The 26,543-nt window shown below is 31.0% G+C and overlaps 1 protein-coding gene across 1 annotated transcript; it reads left to right on the plus strand.

Moving 5' to 3' along the window:
- Window positions 1–18,118: 18,118 nt before the first annotated feature.
- LOC110104148 (CBL-interacting protein kinase 23) lies at window positions 18,119–23,644 on the plus strand. Its single transcript, XM_020833133.2, has 14 exons — window positions 18,119–18,667; window positions 19,849–19,911; window positions 20,212–20,283; window positions 20,402–20,509; window positions 20,627–20,707; window positions 20,857–20,910; window positions 21,001–21,126; window positions 21,262–21,351; window positions 21,448–21,567; window positions 21,650–21,766; window positions 22,494–22,610; window positions 23,009–23,065; window positions 23,141–23,215; window positions 23,317–23,644. The coding sequence occupies exons 1-14, from the start codon at window positions 18,500–18,502 to the stop codon at window positions 23,395–23,397; spliced, it is 1,329 nt and encodes a 442-aa protein (XP_020688792.1). The 5' UTR covers window positions 18,119–18,499; the 3' UTR covers window positions 23,398–23,644.
- Window positions 23,645–26,543: the final 2,899 nt, after the last annotated feature.

Genomic DNA, 26,543 nt, shown 5'->3' on the forward strand with positions numbered 1-26,543 from the left:
AAAAGTTGTCCACATCAAGGTAGGTCACATTGTGCCTATCTTAATTTTCAAAAATACAATGTTTCCCCAAATTTTTTTATTAAATTTTTATTTTGGTTACAGAAAAAATAAGAATAACTTCACACTAGTAAAACTTTCTTCAAGTAACTTTTTATAAATTATAGAGAGTTAGATTATGAACATTTTAAATATTTTATTAGAAGTTTTTTACCAAGATTTTGATATTTTTGCTATTTTAATTGAATAAAAAATAATTCAATCTATAAGAAATAGTGTTGTAATATAATTAATATTTCAAAATAATCTATGGTAATTTGGTTATAATCTGAAACAAAACATTTTTTGTACAGTAGTTTATTTTGCTCTTAAAATTGAGGCACCTTTTGATTTAATAGTTGGAATTTTATTTAAGAAACACTATACTTTAGAATGCTCATCCCAGAGAAATTCTAGGATGAGTGACCTTCTAGAAAGTTACTCTAACAGGACAAAATCGTGAGGCCTTTTAGCCAAAAAGAATAATATCTCAATGATTAAGAATTTTGGCTATTATAAATGGTATCAGAGTAATACATCAGTCACAATATGGAAACTAAGTGTCATACAAGAAAAAGAGCTACGCCATGGGAGCCACCACTTAAACCCTATATAGGGAACATGCTACATGGAGTGAGTCAACAATTGAATTTGTAGAGTCCAGCTCTTGAATCCTATATGAGTTGAAGATGTTTTTGGGATAAAGATACCGATGATGATATCAGTTACTTAAGTGAGGGAGATTGTGAAATCCATTAAGTAAAAAATAGCTAAACTTTTAAACATCTAAACATATTTTGGTATAATAGTTGAAATTTCATTTAAGAAACTCCACAGTTAAGTATGTTCATCCCAAAGAAATCCTTGGATGAGTGACCTCCTAGGAAGTCACACCAGTAGGACAAAATCATGAGGCCCTTAAGCTCAAGTTTACAATATCTTTATAGCTAAGAGTTTGGGCTATTACAATTGCATACCATTATAGCAAGTTATGATATTCTATAATGAGTTCATTTATGTTTTAATTACTATAATGAAAGGAAATATGCATTTAAATGGTTGAATTATGTGATATTACATAATTATGATGTGATATATTTTTATTAGAAGTTATTAGAGGCCAAAGTCTTTTAGATTATGTTTGATGCAAGAAAACTAAAAAATACTCTTTGAAATCTTTCTTTCTTTTTTAAAGAAGAAAATTGCATTAATTCAAGAAACCAAATATAACCTAGAAAGAAATATTTACCAGTTCCTCCTTTAACAAAGTAAGAAAAGGAGGAACCTTATTAGAACTAATATCATCCCAAATAAAATAACTAAAAAGAATATAGTTAGCACACAAGTCTGCTAACCTATAGTCATTCCTATCTATACATTAAAAATAACATGGTTAAATCCTTGAGAAACTCCAAGTTCTCTAGGTATTGTTCATCCTTCCTTAAAGAATTTTGAAGAAGATTAATAAAATTGTAAATATCACCTTTGATGATAATCCCCATATAAACCAACATCCACTCCATAAAAACATCTCTTAGAGATAGAATAGTTGAAAGCTCTGGCTATGATACATCCTAATGAACACATTTTTTTCCCAAAATCATATAAAAACCCTCCTTTACTATCAAGAAATACTCCACCAATACCTTCCTTATATGAAGATAATAACAAAGCATCCACAATTACCTTTATCCAATCGGGTGGAGGAGGGTGCCAATGATTCAACAACCTGTTCAACTTATTAACACCGAGTTGCCTAAGCTAATAACACATAATGAAGAAGAAATTGAGGCATAACTCACAGCTTGAACAAAAATCACCATAGAACTCTCTTTAACTCCTTCATGAATAAACTTATTCCTAGCTTTCCATGATAGATAAACTAAGCTAAATATTAGGTTGACTAATAGCCTATTGATCGTAGGTATATTTCTTAACCACTGACAGTAGCATTTAAAAGTCTAAAAAGAAGGTATCCCAAATCCCTAACTCTTTAAGTGTTGAACAACCTCCATCACCTTCACACATTTTGTAGTAACATGATCTATATCTTCAAAATCATCAGAACCTCTTGGACAAGCAACACCATCTTACAATCTCCTAAAAGAAAGGAATTGGAATGTAGGAATAACATTACTAAATAATCATCACTAGAACACCTCCACTTGTGGCATTAACTTTGCCTTTTTGATCCACTTCTAGTAAAGATTGGTAGGCTGATTATGAATTAAAACTTCAGAAGCTAATGAAGTTATTGATCTCCCATAATTCTTATTAATCAACTCCACACCATCATCACACAAGTTTGGCATAATATGAATCTGATATATCACATCCACAAGATCTTTTTTTGAAAAATTTATTAAGCTCTCCTATATCCCAGCCTCCATCTACCCAGAGGTTTTCCATCACATCAAGGAATTACCACAAACATTGGCCACTTATTAATACATTTGTCCCAAATCCAAATGTCCTTGAATACATCTATAGAGTTGCCATTAGAAATTTTCCATCTAACAATAGAATTCAGACATCTACTGCCATCAATGATGATCTTCCAAGAAGATGAGCCTCCCTTGTTGGCACCAACCACACTATAACAAGATCCATATTTCGGTTCAAGAACTTTATGTAACAAAGATTATTTATCTTGAATATACTTCCACGCCAACTTTTCCCTAAAAGGACCCACTTTACTAAAACTACAGTGTAGACCACGTCCTCCCCACTCAATTGGTTTGCACAACAATTCACAACTCACATTGTGAAGCCTAAGCCTTCCATCCTACTTATTCAAAATAAAACTTATGCACATCTTATCAAGCTCCTTAAGAACACCTTTAGGGATAAAAGAGTGCATGCAATGGAAATTAGGATAAGATAACATAACCATTTTAACTAGAGTAAATTTCCTTGCTAAGGATATAGAACTTACTCCCCCAAACATTCAACATTCTTAAAACTTTGTCAATAATGAATTGGAAATCTACCCCAACCAACCTTCTCAATGCAATTTTAACTCCAATGTAACTAAACTCTTTAACTTCCTTAAACCCCATGATACATGTTATGTCTTTGTTTCTCATCCTCTTCACAAATTTTCCAAATAGAATAACTAATTTGTTAATATTTATCCTCTGCAATGTCCAACCACAAAAATTCAAAAGAATATTCTTTATTTCCTTGACCACCTTAATGTTGGCTTCCTAAAAATTAATAGTATCATCCATATATATATATATATATATATATATATAATGAGAAATCCTTAGTCCATTTGGACATATACGAACACCAATAGAAACATCTCTCTAAATAAAACCATTGGACAAAAGTTGAGAGAAAATGATAAAAAGAAAAGGAGATAAAGGACAACAATGATGGAAGCCACTTTCTTTGAAACCTATCTGTTTAGATTTATAAGGGGTCATAATTTATGAATTCTATTTAAAAGAAGAGGAAATTTTATTTATTAGAGTCATAAGGGGTAAAAATCTTTGAATTATGTCTGTGAAATGAGAAATATGTTACTTTATATTTAGAGATATAAAGTTGATATGAGGTTCAAATAAAATTCTTTTTTATTAAATTTTCCCTATATTATTATTTGAATCATAAATAGTTATAATTATTATTCTACTTAACATAGTGGTTTATTTCATAGCTTTTAAAATATAATTTTAATAAAATGACTAAGAAATTCAGATCGATTTAAATGAATCCTAAGTTGTGTAGCTCATAGATATTTTGCTTTTTATTTTTAGGGTCTAGGAAAGGGAAAGAATGAAGTGAGTGGCTATTTTTAGGATCTGATATGAGTTTATATAGTTATTTTTTATTTTGATTTTATACAATTATGACTAGTTTTTTATATACTCTATTTTATTTATACTATATAACCATGCACTATAGTGTAATCATTGTATATGCATTTTCAAGTGAGATGAACAAAAATTTTATGGATGACCTTATTTTCAATATTGCATGATATTAGTATCTATGTGTGATGGGCGTGCTGGAGTAACTTAAAGAATTATGAAAATAATTTATGGCCATATGAATCTTTAAACAATGCTTAGGTTTACTTTGATATAAAAATATGAAATTTCTACTTAATATACACAAGTATACGTGTAAAATCAAGTAATATAATGATATAGTAGTATTAATCCCATGAGGAAGAATGTTTACTTGCAAATTCCAGTATTGTCTGCTTAACCTACAATAATTATCCTACTCAATAACAATTAGTTTTGGTGGAGATTAAATCACTTAATTTAAAATAAAAATTAATTAATTGAAATACTATTTAGATAAATTATTTTTGATTGATCGAACATAAATATAATATGTTTCCTAATGATTCTATTTTATGTTGACATTATTCAGAGCATATGCATCACCATCTACTCAGTCAAGTTTGAAGAGATAAAGGACTGATTAAACCTTTCAACCTTAATACCATACTAAACTCCCATAATATGTCACCTTATATGAATCTTATAAGAGTAAGTTAAGCTTATACTATTAAAAACCCCTCATGATAATTCATCTCTATAAATTTGATACATGACAAGAATTATGTATGTTCTTGCATCATACTAATCAAACATACCTAGTTATGCATGCTTTCCTATTCCTTTGCTTTACATTACACTAATGTTAACTAAATATATATACACTATATGCATTAAATAAAGACCTGATATATTAAAAATAACATTAAATTATTAATGAAGAGAATTCATTAGTACTCCATATTTTATTTATACCGTTAATCTAAAACTAGAGAATTTAGTCAGACATGAAGAATAAGTGAAGCAAATTTATTTTCGTTAATTGCACAAAAGAAAGAAATTAAATAAGAAAAAAATATCATCATATGGATTCATTAATCTCCTCTACACTCCACCTTGAACTTAAAAATTACTTTCATAAACATAAGCTAAGCATTATGATATAATGTATCAAGTACTTCTCTGAATTCCCATAGTCATCACTCCTAAGGAAAAATCAGAGAAGCACTATAAACGTTAATTACACAAAAGAAAGAAATTAAAGAAGAAAAAAGATATCATCATATGGATTCATTAATCTCCTCTACACTCCACCTTGAACTTAAAAATTACTTTCATAAACATAAGCTAAGCATTATGATATAATGTATCAAGTACTTCTCTGAATTCCCATAGTCATCACTCCTAAGGAAAAATCAGAGAAGCACTATAAATATTGAAATTAATTAAGTGGCTAAGCTATTTACTTACATTTTAAAAAGAACTATTTATAAAAAAATAGATAAATGGAATTTTGGCACTGCAGCACTGAAACACTTATGACAGGATGCTCATAAGATGAACTAACTCCACAGTGTTGAAGGGTTTCCTTTATTGTGATGCTTGCTAACATGGAATCACTATTTGATGAATTGACACATTGCTTGGCTGGCTGATCATGGCCTGAACAGTTATAACTTTAGCTCCACAGCACTACTAATGATTGAGTTTAGTGATGTCTATGTGGCGCTCCCCTTGACTTATCAACACTGGAATTTAGCACCGCAATATTGTATGATAAATATTGGGCTTTAAAGAACTAATTCCTCCAATGCATCGATGCTGTCAAATAAAGATTGGGTGTCTCCATGACCATATTTGGGCACTCTAACAATGTCAATGATGGCACCATGGCAGAATAGTGTCTGACACCGCGACACTATAACATATTTAAACATTTTGTCCATTTCATGTATTTTCTTATACAAATATAACTAAAAAAATTAATTTTACTAAAAAAAATTAACACATAAAATATAACATTATTTACACTTATCAAATCCTCCCCAATTAAACTCTTTCTTCACCTCAAGCAAATAAAAGTTTATAATTCTTATTAAGTGAATAACTAAAATAAAAAGTGACAATCTAAAATTACTAAAATATCGGATAATACATCTCTCTAGAATTAGTAAAAATGAATCAAACCTATACTTCTAGTTTGAAAAAATACCAATAATTAAACTTAATCAATCATTCTTATTTTTACATAGTTTGAAATTATAGGTTATAGATTTAATCATTAGCTTATGAATGTTGAAGTAAATAATGTAGTTTTAATAATTGAATATGGTTTTAGTTAAAATTGTACCTTCATTAGTTCTCCATCCCTTGTATTAGCCCTTTCATCTTATCTTTTATAGTTTGTATAAAATTGTATTTCAAATCTTAAGTTTCACTGATACAATTTTTTGAATGTACTCATATTTTTCTTTTGATATTTTTTCATTTCATTTTCATTTTAAGAACTATTTGTAGTTCTTTTTAATTTTCTTTTATGGAGTACAAAATTAATAATTTTTAATATTAGCTTTTGCTTTAGGATTCTCATATAATCTTAATTGTTTTAATGTATGGACTTGATGAGATTAATAAGTCCATCTTCATGTTAGCTATGATTTCAAATTTTAATATACTCATATGTAATTTTAATACTAAATATTAATCTTACAATTTTTTAAGTTAAATTCATAAATGTATCTTATAAATTCAAATTAGGATAATAGTTTAAATGGTTCAATGAATTAAGTATTATTTTTCAAACCTATGAAGTATTAAAAGATTTAATTCAAACTAGATTTTAGGGTTTTATTGTTATCCAAATTTTTTAGAATTTTTTTATCATTTTAATAAGTGTTAATTAAATAATCAAAAAATAAAAGCTCTTAGAGGATAATAATAATTTAAGCATGAAGAGAATTTGCTAATATGTAAATAAACATAAACAAACACTACAAACACATGCTTTCATATGAGTGATAAAAGTGAATTAAATATGAGTTGAATACAAATATAACATAAAATTCATAACATAATGAGTACTAGCATAACACATACATGGTTTTCCTCCCAAAAGAGCTAAGTTTTATAGTCTTCAACCATATTGGATAACTGACTAGACCTAAAATGGGTTGTCTCCCAAACAACGCTAAGTTTATAGTCTTTAGCCAGACTTGCCTGAACTTCTCATTTGGCTATGAGAATTATTATTTTTCTTTAATTGGATGCCATTAGTATCTATTTACTTTTCTTTAGGAATAACTTCACTATTATTAGGAAGAGACCCAATGGTCTATTACTTACAGATATTGTATTCTGATTTAGTTGAGTTTCCAATTTTTTAATTATAGAAGGTTGGTTTTATAATTGAGTTTCCAAATGCATGGCCACATCTTCTAGCAGTGTCTTTCTAGTTCCATACTGATTACTTTGATTAAATCTAGGAGGATATTCTAGTTTTGGATTTTTATTAGCATGATTTTGATTATTCCAATTTGTGCCTTTGTTATTTTGACAAGAATTCTATTGATTTCCACCATTTTTTATTGACCAACTAAAATTTGGGTGATTGCTCCAAGTTGGATAATATATATTTCAATAAGGATTATTTTATCTTTCAATCAAATTTATATTTTTAATCCCTTGGAAATCATTTTCTTCCATTGAGTTTTTATCTTCCAAATGTAAAGATGAATCAAAATTTATTCCTAAAGTGCCCAACTTCTTTGATATTATTGTAACTTATGTAGTCAAAATAAATAAAGAATTATTTTCATAGGCTATTGACATTCTATTAGGATTCACCCTATCAACAGGCCATTGAAAATTATTTATTATCATTTCTTTAATTAATTCATAAGCATCTTCAAAAATCTTTGACATCAAAGAACCTCCAGCTGTAGAATCAATTATGGTTCTAAGAGAACCTACCAATCCATTATAAAATTTTTGAATTATCAACCAATTTGGTAAGGCATGGTGATAAAACTTTCTAAGCATCTCCTTGAATCTCTCCCTACTCTCATAAATAGAATATCCTTTTAACTAAGTAAAAGAATTAATATCATTTCTAAGCTCGATAGTCTTAAAAGGTGGGAAATACATTCCTACAAATCTATGGGACAACTCATTCTATGTGGTAATAGTGTCTGAGGGTAAGGAATTTAATCACATTTTTTCCTTATCTCTTAGAGAAAATAGGAACATCTAAGCCTAATGATATCATTACTAACACAATTATACTTACAGATTGAACAAGTTTTTTAAGAAACTTATTAAATATAGGTTAGTGTCTTCAATGGGAGTTCACTAAAATGAAGAATTTTATACCATCTAAATGATTGTATCTTGTAATTAAAATTTATTTGCTTGAACAATGGGTCTTTGTATGCTTTTGTAAATTCATTCTACTAAAGGGTTTGCAAAATCCTTAAGATGTCTAGAATGATCTAAGTTTTAAATAGGATTGGGCATTTTAAAAATCATTTTTGTTGTTTCAATTTTAGAAAAAAAAACATTAAATGTAACTCCTCACTATATTTAATAGACATACAACTAGAGATATGCAATCAATAAATTAAAATAAAAGACTAAAAAAATATAGTATGAATAATTATGCAATTAATTCAACAATATAGAAAATTTGGAAATAAAATTAATTCTTCTCCAGCAATGGCGTCAAAAACTTGAAGGGGGCAGTAGAGTAACCTAAAGAATTTTAAAAAAGATTTAGGGCTCTATCAATCCTTAAATAATGCTAAATTTTTCTTTAATATAAAAATTATAAAAACCCCACTTAATATATACAAGTATACATGTCGAATCAAGTAATATAATGATAATGTAGAATATTGATCCCATGAGAAAGAATTTTTACTTACAAATACTAGTATTGTCTACTTTAACTAAAATAATTATCCTACTGAATAAAAATAAGTTTTTGTTAGATATTCAATCACTTAATTTAAAATCAAAACATATTAAATGAAATGCTATTTGGATAAATTATTTTGGATTGATGGAATATAAATATAATATGTTTTACAATAATTCTTCTTTTTATTGATGTTATTCAGAGCATATGCATCACCGACTACTTTGCCAAGAGTGAAAAGATAAATGATAGATTAAACCTTTTAACCTCAATACCACTTTAAACTCCAGCATTTTGTCACCCTATAAGAATCTTAAAAGTGTAAGTAAAAAATATAACCCCCTCATGACAATTCATCTTTATAAATTTGATACTATTGACTCTTGATTAGGTTGTTAAGCCTAAGTTATTGTCCCAAGGTTAATCATGAGAGGGGGTAAATTGGTAATTTAAAAAACTCTTGGTGAATTTTAAAAAATCGATTTATAATTTTATCACAAAATATTTTTCAACCATAAAATATTAAAGTGCGTAAAATAAAAATGCAGAAAATAAAAGAAAATAGAAGAACACCAAGTTTTATAGTGGTTCAGTCAAACATGACCTACATCCACTCCTTGAAGACTCCCTCTTTAGGTATTATACTATTATCAAAGTGACTCTCCTTTTGCCCCCACAACAAGGCAGAGAAGCCTTCACAATTTTCCTCTTTTCCACTAATCTCCGGTGCTGCAAAGAATCATCATCTTTTCATACCCTCAAAGTGTAAGTAGAGAATCATCATCCTTTCATACCCTCCAAGTGTTAGTAGAGAACCGTCGTTCTTTCACACCGTTCAAGTGTCGGCAGAGAACCATCGTTCTTTCACACCCTCGAAGTGTCGACAGAGAACCAGCATCCTTTTTCACCCTCCTTGTGAAGATAGAGAATCCATGACCGATGTTGAAGAACTTCACTTAAGAGCTTCCAGAGGAGATGGGCAGATACTTGAAGGAGTCAAAGAGATCCTCGCTTTGGGCAACCTTGTGAATCCCTCATAACCCCCCTCACTTGATCTCTCACACTTCACTCTCACAATCTGTCCCAAACACTCACACTCAATGATCACAATCAAGAGAAATTCACAACATAAGCATTTTGTGACAATTTTTAGGACTCATAGAAAGGATATGAAAAAATTGTCTAAAAATTAAAAAATTGTAAGAAAATTGTCATACGATTGTACTATACAATCGCATATCATCCCATATGAATGAATAGTGTCTCTTATGAATTGCCCATATAAATGCATAGTGTTCCCGTACAAACACATAATGTCCCGTATGAATCGCTCATATAGATGCATAGTGTCCCCATATGAACATGTAGTGTCACGTACGAATCGATCATACGAATGCATACTGTCCCTTACGAATCGTCCGTATGAACCAAGTTCATCCAGGATGAACATAATGAAAATTTTCAAATTTAGTCTATATGAAACGTCGGGATGAAATGAGCGAAAACGGACCCAAGATGTTCATCTTTGTACAAATATGGGATCATCCCATACAATCCATACTTAGAAAAAAAAATTCATGCGAGAACAGGCCCGAGACATTCATCCTTGTACGAAATTGGGATCATCCTATACGATCCATACTTACAAAAAAAAAATTGTGCGAGAATAAACCCGAGATGTTCATCCTTGTACAAAATTGGGATCATCCCGTACGAAATGAATTCATATAGTACAATCAGTTTAAAAATTTTGCAAATTTTAAAAACTCCCTAGTGTATGTGTGCACAATTACTCAATTACAGTCACACTCTCTCAGACTCAACAAAATAAAAAATACATACTCTATTCATAATGAACCATAATCTATTTTGATCTAAAGTCTTCAATAATATAGAGTATGATTTTCCTAAAATATTATTATACACACAAAATAAGTATATAATGAAAAATACTATTAGACATAAAGATGAGAGTCATAGTATTTGTTATCATCAAAAATATAAATTTGTGAGTAATGAGTCGCAACAATCTCCCCCTTTTTTATTATGGCAAACATTACTGGTTGAATTTGCAAATTAAGTTTTATTTCTCTCATAATCTCCCCCTCATTAAGATAATTATTTTAAAAATAGGAAAAACTAAAATAATTTTTTTTAATAAAAAGAATTCTAAAATAAAAAATACTGGTACGAAGAAAATAATAGTACATTCTCCCTTTTTGACATTATCAAAAAGAAGAGGAGCACACAAAAAACAAAAAAAGACTAAAAATTAAACAAACTCTGACCAGGTGAAGGTGATGTTATATAAGAATCAGTTTGAAATTTTTGCAAATTTTCTTAGAATGAGAAAGTTACTTCTTGATTTTATTCAAAAATTTAGTAAGACATGAATTAATAATACATAATCCAGAAAGGTTAGATATTCAAAATTTTTTAATCCGAGCTCAGGTTCCTTCAAAGGCTCAAAAAGTTTTTAAGTCAATATCTAAATCAGGGAACAAATTAGAGAAAGAAACATTATTCTTTTCAAAACTCCTTCTATGAAATATATCTAATAGAAGATTCATGTAAAAATTATTGAATCTAGAATCATGATTTTCAAACTCAAGTATCAAAAATATCAATAGATATAAGTGTTTTCTTAATATTTAAGAAATACAGGAAAGGTAAGTAAACTTATTGTGGGCACATTTTGTGCCTCTTTATTAGTTTTTGGCACACTTTGCGCAACATTTAATTTTTGATACAATTTGTGTATCTTTTCAAATTTGACGTCATTTCGCATCTTTTTAGCTTTGGGCTCATTTTGTGTCTCTTTTATTTATAATATATATGATTCCTTTATGTAATTTTATAAACAAATGAAAACTCATTCTAATTATAAAAATGAACTGCTTAATTAAGAAAATAATAAGATGGATTCAACAACTTACAAAAGATAACAATGTGATACAAAAAATATTAGGAGATGAAAAATGTTTAATTTTAAATTTTAATTTATAATTTGATGAAGATTTTGAATTAAAAGTAAAATACCCTTATTAAAAAATGAGATAGAGAGACAAATCATGAGTTTCTTTTCTTTCACTATTTTTAGAGAAGTCAACCACAACTTATATAGCAATTCAAAAAAATATGAGGTAAAATTTTCATTTTTAGAAAAAGTGATTTGATTCTCTAAAGTGTATAAAAAATAAAATGTGAAATATGTGTGTGTTAATCAGAGTGACTTTACAAATGATAGAAAGAACTTAAATAAAATATCTAAAAAAATAACATAGAAAATTAAACACATTCATAAAAAATATCAAAATTCAAAAACATAAAACACAAACACACAAAAATAAAAACAAACACAAAAAAAAAACATACACAAACAAAATTTTAACCATCATCTTCTTTATGGTCTGATGATTCAAAAGCTAAGTCTACCTAGGATATTTTTTGCTTTTTATTGTTTGCCCTTATTACAATTTGCTTATTTTTACCTTTTTTCATTGCAGCAAAAATTTTTATGTTCGGGCTCTCATTTTTCATATGAACGTATTTTCTACACCCAGAGCAAATTTTTTTAGAGGAATTCTTAATATCCTTCCCATTTTTACCTCTTATTTCTCTTTTGTTAATGTCGATGCTTGTGCTTTAGTGGCTTTTCAAATTTTCTCATTATCGATGTTATCTTCTTACTTTCATCATCTACTAAGTTGCTTTTCTCTATGTCATCGGTTTTTAGCATTATCACTTCACTTGCATCTAAAAGCCTTTAACTCATAGTTTGCTCGTGAGCAATCAGTGAGCCAATCAAATTATCAATAGTATAATCATTCAAATCTTTTGATTTAATTATAGCAGTGAATTTAGCATTAAATTTTTTTTAGGTAGACATCATAAAATTTTATATACTTTTTCAAAGTTTGAAACTTCTCTACCTATAGCTTGCAATGATGTTACTGTTTATGAAAACCCTAGTAAACATGTCTAAGATGGTCTCATAAGATTTCATGCTAAAGAGTTCATAATCATGCATAAAAAATATTCAACTTAAATTGCTTGACTTCACTAGTACCTTGATATGTAGTACATAAACTATCCCAAATTTCCTTTCCGGTTGTACATATAGAGATTCTCATATAATCTTCAGAATTTAAAGCATCGAACAAACAATTCATTCAGAAAATTGGATATCAGTTTTGATTCCATCTATAATACGTGAAGATGCAAAATAACTAGTTTGAATTATATGCCACATTCGATAATATATTGATTGCAAGAAAGTAGACATTCAAATTTTCCAAAAGTTAAAAGAATAATTTCAAATAAAGGTAGTCTAGTGATCGAATATCCTTCTAATATATTATGGTTTCCAAAACAAGTCATGATCATTTTCAAAAAGTTGTCTAAAATTATAATTTTGAAATAAAGCTCTGATATCACTTATTGACTCTTGATTAGGTTGTTAAGTCTAAGCTATTGTCCCAAGGCTAACCAAGAGGGGAGTGAATTTGTAATTTAAAAAACTCTTGATGAATTTTAGAAAATCGATTTATAATTTTATCATAAAAGATTTTTCAACAATAAATATTAAAGTGCGTGAAATAAAAATGTAGAAAAGAAAAGAGAATAGAAGAACACCAATTTTTATAGTGATTTATTCAAACACGACCTACATCCACTCCTAGAAGACTCCCTCTTTAGGTATTGCACTATTACCAAAGTGACACACCTTTTGCCTCCACAGCAAGGCAGAGAAGCCTTCACAATTTTCCTCTCTTCCACCAATCCCTAGTGATGCAGAGAATCATCATTCTTTCACACCCTCCAAGTGTCGGAAGAGAACCGTCGTCTTTTCACACCTTCCAAGTGTCGGCAGAGAACCGGCGTCCTTTCACACCCGTCAAGTGTCGGCAGAGAACTGTCGTCCTTTCACACCCTTCAAGTGTCATCAGAGAACTGACATCTTTTATCACCCTCCTTGTGAAGGAAGAAAACCCATGATCGATGTTAAAGAACTTCACTTAAGAGCTTCCAAAGGAGATGGGCAGAAACTTAAAGGAGTCAAAGAGATCATTGCTTTGAGCAACCTTGTGAATCCCTCACAACCCCCTCACTTGATCTCTCACACTTCACTCTCGTAATCTCTCCCAAACACTCACACTCAATCACCTCTCTCAAGAGAAATTCACAAAAAAGGGATTTTGTGATAGTTTTTAGGACTCCTTATATAGAAAGGACATAAAAAATAATCTAAAATTTAAAAATTATAAGAAAATTGTCCTACGATAGTACTGAATGATCGCATATCATCCCGTATAAATGAGTAGTGTCCCGTACGAATGCATAGTGTTCCTGTATGAACATATAGTGTCTTGTACAAATCACTCATATGAATGCATAGTGTCCCCGTATGAATACGTAGTATCTCGTATGAATTGCTCGTATGAATGCAAAGTGTCTTGTATGAACCATGTTCATTCGGGATGAATAGTTTGAAAATTTTCAAATTTTGTTTGTACAAAATGTCAGGACGAAATGAGCTAGAATGGACCTGAGACTTTCATCCTTATACAAAATTGGTATCGTTCTGTTTGATCCATGCTTAGAAAAAAATTTTCATGCGAGAATAGACCCGAGACATTCGTCCTTATACGAAATTGGGATCGTCCTGTACAATCCATACTTTGAAAAAAAAATTCATGCGAGAACTGACATGAGATGTTTATCCTTGTACAAAATTGGGATCATCCAGTACAAAATGAATTCATATAGTACGATCAGTTTAAAATTTTTGCAAATTTTAAACACTCCTCTAGTGTGTGTGTTGACAATTACTCAATTACAATCACACTCTCTCAGACTCAATAATGAAAAATACATACTCCATTTACAATAAACCCTAATTTATTCTGATTTGAAGTCTTCAACAACCTGGAGTGATTTTTCTGAAATATTAGCATTCACATAAAACAAGTTTATAATGAAAAATACTATTAAACAAAAAGATGTGAGCCATAGTATTTATTATCATCAAAAATATATATAAACTCATGAGTAATGAGTCGCAATAGATACATGACAATCACTATGACTATGGTTGCATTATTACTAATCTAATATACATTGTTCTATCTACTTTCCCATTCTTAGGCTCCATATTGCACCTGTTATTAACTATATATATATATATATATACTAAAATCAAACACACCATAAAAAATGATATACCACTTTAAGTGGTAGAAATAAGATTTCTTAATGAGGTTTATATTTAAAATTATAAATTTCATCATGAATATTATGGTCAAATTTATAGTTGAACTACATATGAATATCATAGTCAAATTCATTATTTATTTTTATGTGTTTATATATTTTTGTGTTTTAAAAAATAAAAAAATAACAAATAAAATGAAAATTTTAATTACAAAATTGTACTCTTCATGGAAATTTCCTATATTCAAAATTGTTCATTCATTTAAGGGGAGCTAAAGAGAAATTTAGGATATAAAGATTAACTCAAATAATAATTCTTTTGCCATCATAAAAAATGGAGAGATTGTTGAGATTATTGTCATTTAGTTCTTTGATTATTGAGTTTCTTACAACATATATATTGTTTATGATTCCAAATATTATTATTTTAATTACAGTTTCTCAGTTTCTACTAACATAATTTGGATATATTATTTTTATTATTTGTGTGTACTAATATTTCAGGAAAATCTTACTCCATATTATTGAAGACTTCAAATTAGATTTGATTAGGTTTCATTATAAATAGAGTTTATACATTTTCTTTGTATTGAGTCTGAGAGAGTGTGATTTTAATTGAGTAACCGTGCACACACACACGCACTAGGGGAGTGTTTAAAATTTGTAAAAATTTTAAACTAATCATACTATATGAATTCAGTTTGTACGAGACAATTTATTCAGTTATTTCTTCCAGTGAGCAGTTAATCAAAACTTGGGCAAAATATTTTTCTAAGTACTATTTCTTCTGTACTATACGAAGTTGGCTTCGTCCAAACAACATCCAGAGTACAAAAAATTTGGGGAACATTTTCATCGAGACAAACATATAAAATTTTTGAACTATTCATCTGGGACGATATGATATTCATACAAACGACGTCAAGAGTACAAAAAAGTGGGGAACATTCATACAGATGAATATGTAAAATTTTTAAACTATTCATCCAAGATGATCTAGACTTCGTACAGACGATGACCAGAGTAAAAAATTATTGGGAACATTTTTATCCAAATGAATGAGGATTTTTTGATAACTATTCATATGGTACGATAGGCATATCATATTGTACGCTATCCTTATATAAAAATAATTCATATAGGATTATACCATATAATTTTGAACTGTTCGTCCGGGACAAACATCAATCGTATTGTATGATCATGGATGGTCAAAATTGAAAATTTTAGCTTTCTGAATGGTTTTTCATGTCTTTCATATAAAAGGTCCATAGAAACTGACATGAAAAGAGTTGTTCTTCGTGATTTTTCAAGAAGTGAAAAGAGTGTTTATGGGAGAGTGATTGAGATAGATTTCTTGCAGGTGGAGTGTGAAGGAATCACAAGGTTACTCAAAGGTAAGAATCTCTTTTAATTTTTAGTTATTACTCTTCCTTTCCTCTTTCTAGTTACTCGAGAGAAGATCTTTGAAGAAGATCTGATACTCTGCCAATACTTGGAGGGTATGAATAGATGATGGTACTCTGGCGACACTTGGAGGGCATGAATAGATGATGCTACTCTGTCGACACTTGAAAGGTGTGAACAAACAATGATACTCTACCGACACTTTGAGAGTATGAAAGGATAATGGTACTCTGTCGACACTTGGAGGGTGTGAACAGATGATGGTACTTTGCCAACACTTGGAGAGTTTGAAAAGAAGATAGTACTTTGCCGCTCCAGGGATAGGTGAAAGAGAGAAAAATTGTAAAGGCTTCTCTGCCTTACTGTGGGAGCTAAAGAAGAGTAAGTTTTGATAATAGTGCAATACCTGAAGAGGGAGTCTTCAGAGAGTAGACGTAAGTCTTGTTGGACCGAACCACTATAAATCTGCTTGTCCATTTTATTTTTTCTGCACTTTTATTTTGTGCAATTTTATTATTGTGGTTGAAAAATTGTTTTTACAAAAATATTTAAAAAATTGGTTTTCATTTAAAAATCCAATAAGTTTAAAATTATAAATTCACCCATCTCTTGGTTAGCCTTGGGACATTAGCATAGGTTTAACAACCTATCCGGACTTTACAATTATGAAATATGATATCATTCGATATAAGTGGAGAGCTAATGATGGATAAGTATTATATTTTATAAGATCTTTCATCCTAATATGATGAAGCTCATTATTTGGCCAAATAGTTATAGTTGAATTTGTGAGCTGAAAGGCGAAAGAGCATATTACTCGCTACATTAAATAATTTCTACTAATGAAACCATGTAAATCTATCAAAAAATATGCATGTCCGCTGAAATGGTTGTTGCTATCTGCTCCAATAACGAATCATTGGTTTCATTGAATAACTAAAGAAGATAGATAGACCTTTCTCTTCGTCTCAGGTCGATGGATCTCCTCAATTGGAAGATCTCCCATATGGATAATACACATTCCATTAAGATTTTGAATGCAATAGGACGAACCTACCTCTGTGGAATTCTTTGCTTCGGAATAAAGAAATTAGAACCTAAATTTAATAATCATTGAAATCTTAGGCTTCGTTTGGGACTGCTTTCTTAATGCTTCTTGAAGCAGTTTTAAGTTCAATAATTAAAAATTTTGTACTAGCTAGAAAGCTGCTTTAAGAAGCAATAAAAAAGTCGTCTCAAACGAAGCCTTAGTGCAATAATTGAGATTAAAAAAATAAGAAAGTAAGGATGAAGATAGAGTGAAATAAAGGGCCATGCAAATATTTGATCAATAAGCAACAATGTATTGTAATATGGATTTGGACTCATTGATCTATCTTTAGTATAAAGTGAAGCCATCAAGAAATTCATCAAAATTCTTAACTCTGAGAATTTTGAATTTTCAAATTGGATAATTATCAATAATGAATTGTACATAGATAGATGACAATTTGGACATTGACAAATTATTAAAAAAAATGTACACCTAATAGGAGTTAATATATTTTATAAATTAAAATAATAATATTTTATCTTTCAAAAAAATAAAAATAGACAAAAAGGAAGTGCCGTGCAGCTAAGAAATTTCGATCTCTCCCATCTTAACCGGTAGTTCCGGTAAGCCAACAGGTGGGTCCCACACATTAACACGTGACCTTTTGCAGGCCTTTAAAACGGCCTGCGGGTTCTGCCACTCGAGATAGCCGCTGTAAAGCGTGTCTAGGCGCCGCGTGCGGTTTCCTTCCAGTCTTTAAAATCTCCTGTAAACGGATTTCCCGGGCGCAGAGCTATAGAAAGAAAGAGAGAACATAGCCTGATCTTATTCTTTAGGGTTTACGATGGCTTCGAGAACCAGCAGCGGAACTCTTCTCTTGCCGCCGTCGCCATTCCGGGCTTGGCTTTCCTACTTTGCAATTGAGAGCGTTATTTTTGATCCTCTTTAGATCTGCTCTAGCGTTTCCAGTGGGAAAGAGAAATTAATGTGTTGACAGAGGCGAGTGTGTTTGCTCTGAAACAATAGGAGGTGGTGATTGCTTGGTGTTTATTAGGGTTTCAGCTGAATTTGGTGGAAGGAAGTGCTAGCAGAGTGGGGAGGATGAACTCGAGCGGGAAAATTAAGGTGGGGAGGTACGAATTGGGGAGAATGTTGGGGGAGGGGTCTTTCGCAAAGGTCAAGTTCGCGAAGAACGTGGAGACGGGTGAGAATGTGGCTATAAAGATTCTTGATAAGGAAAATGTCCTACGGCACAAAATGATCGGCCAGGTCTTTATAGTTGTTTAAATTTTAAATATCTCTGCTTTTGAAAACCCTTGCCTCTATTTCTTGATTAATGATGGATTTTAGTTGATAAAGATGAATGATTTATGGAATCTATTAAATACTTGTCGTGCAGATGGAAAGCATATTCATTTTACTTTATAACTTTATATTAGTTGTTAAGTTTTTTTGTAATTTCTAGGCAATTAGATTTGCCTTAGATGTGAACAAATGCATTTTTGTCTTTCACTTATAATTTCCTAGCCCACCAAGTGAAAGTCGGGAAAAAAAAATGTCACACTAATGCTGCGACGTGTTCCAGCACATGAAACAAAAGTTTAATTTTTCGTCAACCAAACAAAGAATGTTTATCGCCAAATTTCTCAATCAAATAACCTAAGAAAATAAGTTTCAATTCAATTTTCTATCATTTTCATGTCATTTCTTTTGTGTAATTCCTTCAGACCAAACAGAACTTTCATTTTTCTGCTCTTAGAAGTTTATGTTGTTGGAAGGATTCTCTTGGTATCTAACTGTTTTCTTTTGTTTATATGGAGCCTGTTGATTTATGTGACATATTGAAGTTAGGTATTCAATGACTCTGATTTGTATATTGTAATATTGGCCTCTCCTTTTAAACGATGGGGATGTTGATCATTGGCTCTTTGAAATTCATATTTGTACTTGATGTTTTATGACAAGTGCCACTTGTGGGGGAAAATTTTTGGGTCAGCATATTTTAATCAAAATTTAGTCATGATGGGATTTATACCCATTAAGTTTATTTTAAGATAGGCGCAATATATGAGAAATCAATGAATGTTTATATTATACTTATTTCAAAATTTAATCATGATATCCTCACCAAATTTTTTCCTTTGTGAAGTTTCTTTATCACTGAAGAATTCAATTATTTGTGTAGATACTTACTCATCACCAACCAACAAATATAATATAATTTATCACTTACTGAAATTTTCATGTGCACTCTTCTCAAGAAATTTAACTCCATGCATATGAGTCTAGTTAGAACATAATATAAAATACATCTGATTCTTTCTTTTGGAGACTGCTTTTTGTTTCTATGCTGAACGTACTCTTAAACTATCTGGTGTGCATGTATGAAATCATTTGGTTTTTTATGGTTAATCTATGGTCTGATCTCCTATTATGTTTATAACTTGTAGATCAAACGCGAGATTTCAACAATGAAGCTGATTAAGCACCCAAATGTTATACGCATGTTTGAGGTACCACATGAATTTTCATTTATGCTTTGTTTCCTTATGCTTTCTGGCCCATTTTTAAAGTTATGCAGAGTTAGCTGGTCTTGTAAGAGAGAGAGACGATCCATTCATTTTTCTTGTTTTAAAAGATTTCAATTCTGATAGTCTTAGTGTATGAACCTGCTATTAATTCTTTGTTTTTTTTTTCTGTTTTTTGTGACCACTGGCTTGTTGCTCTCAGAGCTTCAAAAACACAAACTAGGTTGTCTGACTGATATGAATCTTTTTCTCTTATACTAATTTCTGAAGTAATGTCATGTATAGGTGATGGCAAGCAAGACAAAGATATATATTGTATTGGAGTTTGTGACGGGTGGTGAACTTTTTGATAAAATTGTATGATGTCACCTTACATTTGATGATTCAATTTTTATTAAGTTTCACTATATTAATGAAGGCTTTAAATGTACCATTCTAACACATCTTATTATCTGGTTTTTCTGAACTCCACTAGGCAACCTGGGGAAGGATGAAGGAGGATGAAGCAAGGAAGTATTTTCAACAGCTAATCAATGCTGTGGATTATTGTCATAGCAGGGGTGTCTATCATAGAGACCTGAAGGTGACCTAATTATTTTAATGTTTAACAAATTTAGCTTATCTATCATCTATGTCCATTAATGTAATTATCAAATTTTAAATAAAATAAATATTTATGTAAACCTGTTTACTGTGGCAGCCAGAGAATCTGTTGTTGGATTCTAATGGGGTCCTCAAAGTCTCAGACTTTGGACTAAGTGCCCTACCTCAGCAAGTTCGAGTAAGCTGATCTAGTTTTGTAGAATATAAGAATGAGCCTTTTTGTTCATAACACGATATTGATAGCCTTGATTTTTATTTCAAATGATATATTGGGCTTTTGTAAGCTTATGTTGCCTGAGATACTGTTATCTTCTTTTTTGCCATTAGGATGATGGCCTGTTGCACACAACATGCGGAACACCAAACTATGTCGCTCCAGAGGTATCTTCTGCTCTAGATTTTATCCTTTTTGGTGTTGAATCATTTGGTTTTGTTCTACCCATACCCAATATTGGTTTTTTGAAATTTTAGGTGATTAACAACAAGGGTTATGATGGAGCCAAGGCAGATCTTTGGTCGTGTGGTGTGATTCTTTTTGTCCTCATGGCGGGTTATTTACCTTTTGAAGATTCCAACCTTATGTCCCTATACAAAAAGGTTTTTCTTTTTTTTTTGTTCATAAAAGCGATGTTTCAACTTTTGAATGTTGTGTAGCTTTTGTTATAATCTTATTAGTTTTCCAGTAGATGGATTGAAAGTGTAAACATCTCTAACTTCAAGCATTTTTTGCAGATCTTCAAAGCGGATTTCAGTTGTCCTTCTTGGTTCTCCACCAGTGCAAAGAAACTTATCAAAAGAATTTTGGATCCCAATCCTCAAACTGTAGGTCTTCTTAGAATTATCATTGGCCATGATTTCGTGTTAAACAAAAATTTGAAGTAGAAGATATTTATTTGCCTCTATTTTGTTATTTTACAGAGAATAACAATTGCAGAAGTCATAGAAAATGAATGGTTTAAGAAAGGATATCAAGCCCCAAGTTTTGAAACGGCAGATATTAGCCTCGATGATGTGAATGCCATTTTCAATGAATCAGGGGTTAGAGCAATCTTATTTTCTTCTTCTAGATTTTTGACATATGTTAGGTTGTACTTCTGATCCATTTTTCTTCAATGTGCAGGAGCCACAAAATCTTGTTGTTGAGCATAGGGAAGAAAGACCTGCTCTGATGAATGCATTTGAGCTTATTTCTACATCCCAGGGTTTGAATCTTGGCACCTTGTTTGAGAAGCAGATGGCAAGTTTATTTCTTGAATTTGCCGAATTTTCCTTAACTTGCTTTTGGTGTTTTGCATTTCTTCAAATGGCATATCTTTAGTTTTTGTTCTTCCATCTTATCTTTACACTACACGAAATTGCAATACTTAAAATTTTTCTTCAATGCGTTGAAGAAATATTGAAAATTTGAGTATGTCTATCATATTAGTTTTTAGGAGCTAAGTTTTACTGAATTAGTATTTTTTTACTAAAGCTGAATCCAAGACCACTTTGCTAACTTTGACAAGTTTTGAATCCTCGGTCTGTTTAGGGCACCGCTACTTAAGTCTGAATCCCCACAACAAGAAAAAAAATGTTTTCACTCAAAAATAATATGTAATTCCCTTGAAGAGATTTTGCATGCAAATATGGTGCTCCAACAGCATGAAGTATAGTGTAATACTTTTTTTTTTATTGAGTAAGCTTTTATTCTTTGGACAATATATCTTATTATTAGGGAAAGTTATTGTTTTGGTAAAATAATTTATTTATAAATGAGGGTTTATTTCGAATATATGGACGTAGAGGAATTTGAAGGGCTATACAATGAATTAGAGGTATTAATATATAGCTAATTTGAAAGGTATGATAAGTAGCGCATGTAGCATTTATTTAGATGTTGTTATACTCGGGAACTACAGCATTACCCCACATAAAATTCAAATTTTATGGAAATTTTATTTTAGTAATTCCATTATCTTTATCAGGGATTTGTTAAAAAGGAGACAAGATTTGCATCAAAAGCACCTGCGGCAGAAATACTTTCAAAAATTGAGGAAGCAGCCAAACCATTGGGATTTAACATTGAGAAGCGAAAATATAAGGTATGGTGCAAGCTGTTCTTTTGGTTATTTTGATTTTGAAACCTCACAATTAATGAAAGTTCTACGTTTTGCCATCAAATAAAGATAAGGAAAATATTTTTAATTTTTTTTTTTTTCACACTTCACATATTATTCCTCAATACAACTAAAATATTACACAATACATCTAAATCTAAAGGAACATATAACTAAATTATTAAATATTCACAATTATTATCATGGCAGAAAAAACTACAAGTTGAAATCTTTGTAGGAATTTTTTTTTTAATGCTTACAAGACTATTGCTTTCCTTATTGAATATGTACCAAGTTATGCTGTAATCCTGCTCCAATTTCTCTCATCTATGCGAATTCATTCTCAAAATTTTATCATGATTTCGTTTTTGTTATCACTTCAGTTGAAGTTGCAAGGTGAAAAATGTGGAAGAAAAGGTCCTTTAGCCATTGCAACAGAGGTATATCTTTCTACTTACAGGAAGATGTAAATGCGAATTTCAGGGATACTAAAGTCTTCTTTCATGATTTTAAAGGTTTTTGAAGTTGCACCATCTTTGAACATGGTGGAGCTCCGCAAGGCAAATGGTGACACTCTCGAATTTCACAAGGTTTGGAATCAATTGATTTGCATCATGATGCAATTGAATTCATTTCAGTAAATAATTAATTTTTGTGTCTTATATATTACTCTTGATTTCTTTCTTTCCAGTTCTACAATAACATTTCAGTAGGCCTCAAAGATATAGTCTGGCATACAGCGAGAGAAGAGGAGCAGGCTAAAGTCCATTAGATTAATGGATAAATTATGCAAATGCTTGAACATCTCTTGATTCAAATCTGGCACATATGTCAAGAAATAAAAAATATAGTTATGCAATAGCTATGTAGAAATCTTGATTTTCTCCACCACTTGGGAATTTTGTAGAATTTTCTTTCATGTAATGAGTTGTCTTCCCAATGTTATTCTCATTTCACGCCAAAGTGTTGTAATCATACTGTTGTGAGCTCAAAAAATTTACGCCCCGGCCTCCCTGTCCTATTATTTTCTCTTCTTTTTTTTTTTTGGCTTTTGGGGGGAGTTTTAGTCATGGATGTTCTCACTAGACATTTGCAAGATGATGTACCTTGGTGTATGCTTTTTGCTGATGATATTCTTCTTGTTGATAAGACTAGAGAGCAAGGGAAATTTTAGGAAGATAGACTGGGATTGAAAATAAGATACTACCCAAAGATTTCATCCTCATTTTGCAAGGACTTTACAATATGAGTTTTGGTTTCCTATAGGCGCAAGCCCTTATAGTTAATTACCCCTACCAATCATAAGAGAGAACTTTCTATTAATGTTAGTCGTCGAGTGAATACATCATATCCATAGATATGTGGTATAAGACATAATAGTATCATGGGTTTGGGAGTTTGAAAGTTTGATATTTAAAAAGTTGAAATTTCACTATATTGCACTTAAAGCGGATGGTGGGGGTGAGTGATGATGAGCTCAATCAAGATTCCATGGTTATGTCGTCTTGTGCCATCGTGTTCCTTGGTCTACTTAGTTAGAGGAGGTAGTTAACCCAACATAGCAAGAGGATTCTTATCAACAATCATGAGTTGCTTCGTTCAAGGGTATTTTGTAGATATGGGGTAGATGTTTATATAAGGGAACAAATTTGATTCCACCTTACCTGACAGAGAGTTGTGTGTCTTATCAATTATATTCTATTAGTTCATATCTCAATGATTTATCTCAATTGGGAGCATATGGGCGTTGACAATGAGTGTAATATAATCGTATCATTTCGAGGCGAACCACCCTGTTTAGAGGGTCATAATCATTTACCAGCGATGATATTTAGCAGCAAAATTCTAGGTGTGGTGCCATTTGATAGTGAAACCATCGGTTATAGGACACGTGTCACGTCCTTACTAGCAAAAGACATTGAAAATCAGTCCTAGTGATATTCTCGATTAGACATTAACTCTTTGTGACACGGAGTAATTTTTCAAATTTGTCTACCTTGGCAAACCTTTGCAAAGGGTGGATGGGTATTTACTTTTAAGTTTTTGATGATTTAATTTTAATTTTAAATATCTTATTTTTTGGATTTTAGATTTTATGAATGTTTGGTGGTTTTTGGCCATCATAGAGGTGTCTTTGAAATCATTTGAAAATAATTATATTTTAAGAAAGTTTGATGGTATTTGAAGAGAAATAATCACCTATGGTTGAGTTTATATCAAAACGATCAATATCGGGGAATTCATGGGTTGTTCCATTTTGTTGATTGGATATTGTTAACTCTATCTACTTACTGATAGAAGATCAATTTCAAATCTAAATTTATTTCTTAACCCACGCGGCATTCTATGGCATTACGTGTGTACCTACAACATGTTCGCCATGTCTTACGTGGGTGTATGCCATTGGATGTATTTCATACGATGCATTCATGTGTTTGTATGATATGATTTTTGAAATATAATTATAGTGTCGAATGACACACTAGAGTAAAACCCTCTACTTATGCAGGAGGATGATTTTGAAGTACAATTACAGTGTCAAATGACATACTAGAATAATACTCTATTTATTACAGATGCATGCGGGAAATATTCTTGAAATGCATGTGTAGAGGTTGTTAGATATAAACATATGATGCATCTTTAAGTTAATGTAGGATGATATGCTTATATAACCTATCATGTCTATTGCAATGCATGTATGTGAGGACATTTTAAGATGTTTGCATGTAATGCAAAGGAGTGTCCGTCTGCATAGGTGACTATTGTTGCTGAATGTGCAGGGCTTTATTTTTGACTTTGTTTACGACTTGAATTTGCTCGTATGAGGGTTGTAGATCCGGTGGCATGGTGTCGCGCTTTAGTAGCCATTGGTTCTTACTATCAATTCTCTGTTTTTGCTCACAGGTGAATCGCAGTGTTGTCACCTGACTGCCACGAGATACCTCATTGTTCTGATGTAGACTCCCTTTTCTCATTCATTAGGAGATTGAATTTATGAATCAATTGACCCTTATTTTGATTGGTTAAAGATATCTAAACGACATGAGGTTGTTTTGTGATTGATGATGTATCACAAGTTGATGAAAACATACACTCGATTAGTGCATTGTTATACTGCTTTGTTTCCAATTTGTCATGAGCATGCAACACTTAATTGACCGCCTACTAGCAAATATCTCTACACTACTAAGGTTGCACTTCATGATATTATAGGACTCCCCCATGAATTTAATTAGGTTGTGCTAATTTGAGAACATTGGAGAATTCCTTTACATGATTTTAAATTAGTGTTCCTAAAAGTGCTATCTTCTCAGGTATCTTAATTCTTAAAAGTGAATGCATAATAGTAGTGTTGTTATTTCTTTGATTATGACATTCATCTAGAATTAGAAGGCTTTGAACCATTAGTATTATTTCCCAACATAAAACATCAATCTTTTCACATATTGGTGAACTGTTTATGACTTAAAATAAAATGCCATCCCAATATAGCTTTGACTCTTCGATCAATTAGAAGGATTTCATGGATTAGAACTACTGAAACTTGTCGAGTCAAATATGCTTTTATACTTCTTGTAATCCCTATCGAAGGGTTGAGAAATGAGGGTTCCGTTACTATGGCCTTTCTTATAGATTTTGTGGACTATAACTACTATAGCAATTTCACCAGTGTCTTCTTCAAGGCTTCCACCAAGCCATTTACTCTAGGATTGTATATTGACGAATATCACAATTCAATTTTATGCCGGCCGACGAACTTAAAGATTTTAGTACTTTTAAAGGCTGTGCCATTATACAAGATTATGCGGCATATTATACCAAATCTATACATAATATTATGGGAAAATAAATTATTGCATGATCATATGTGACTTTCTTGAATGGGGTCGCTTCTGTCCACTTAGAGAATTAGTC

The sequence above is a fragment of the Dendrobium catenatum genome, unplaced genomic scaffold (assembly GCF_001605985.2).
Source record: "Dendrobium catenatum unplaced genomic scaffold, ASM160598v2 fragScaff_scaffold_1234, whole genome shotgun sequence".
In the NCBI taxonomy this organism is placed as follows: Eukaryota; Viridiplantae; Streptophyta; class Magnoliopsida; order Asparagales; family Orchidaceae; genus Dendrobium; species Dendrobium catenatum.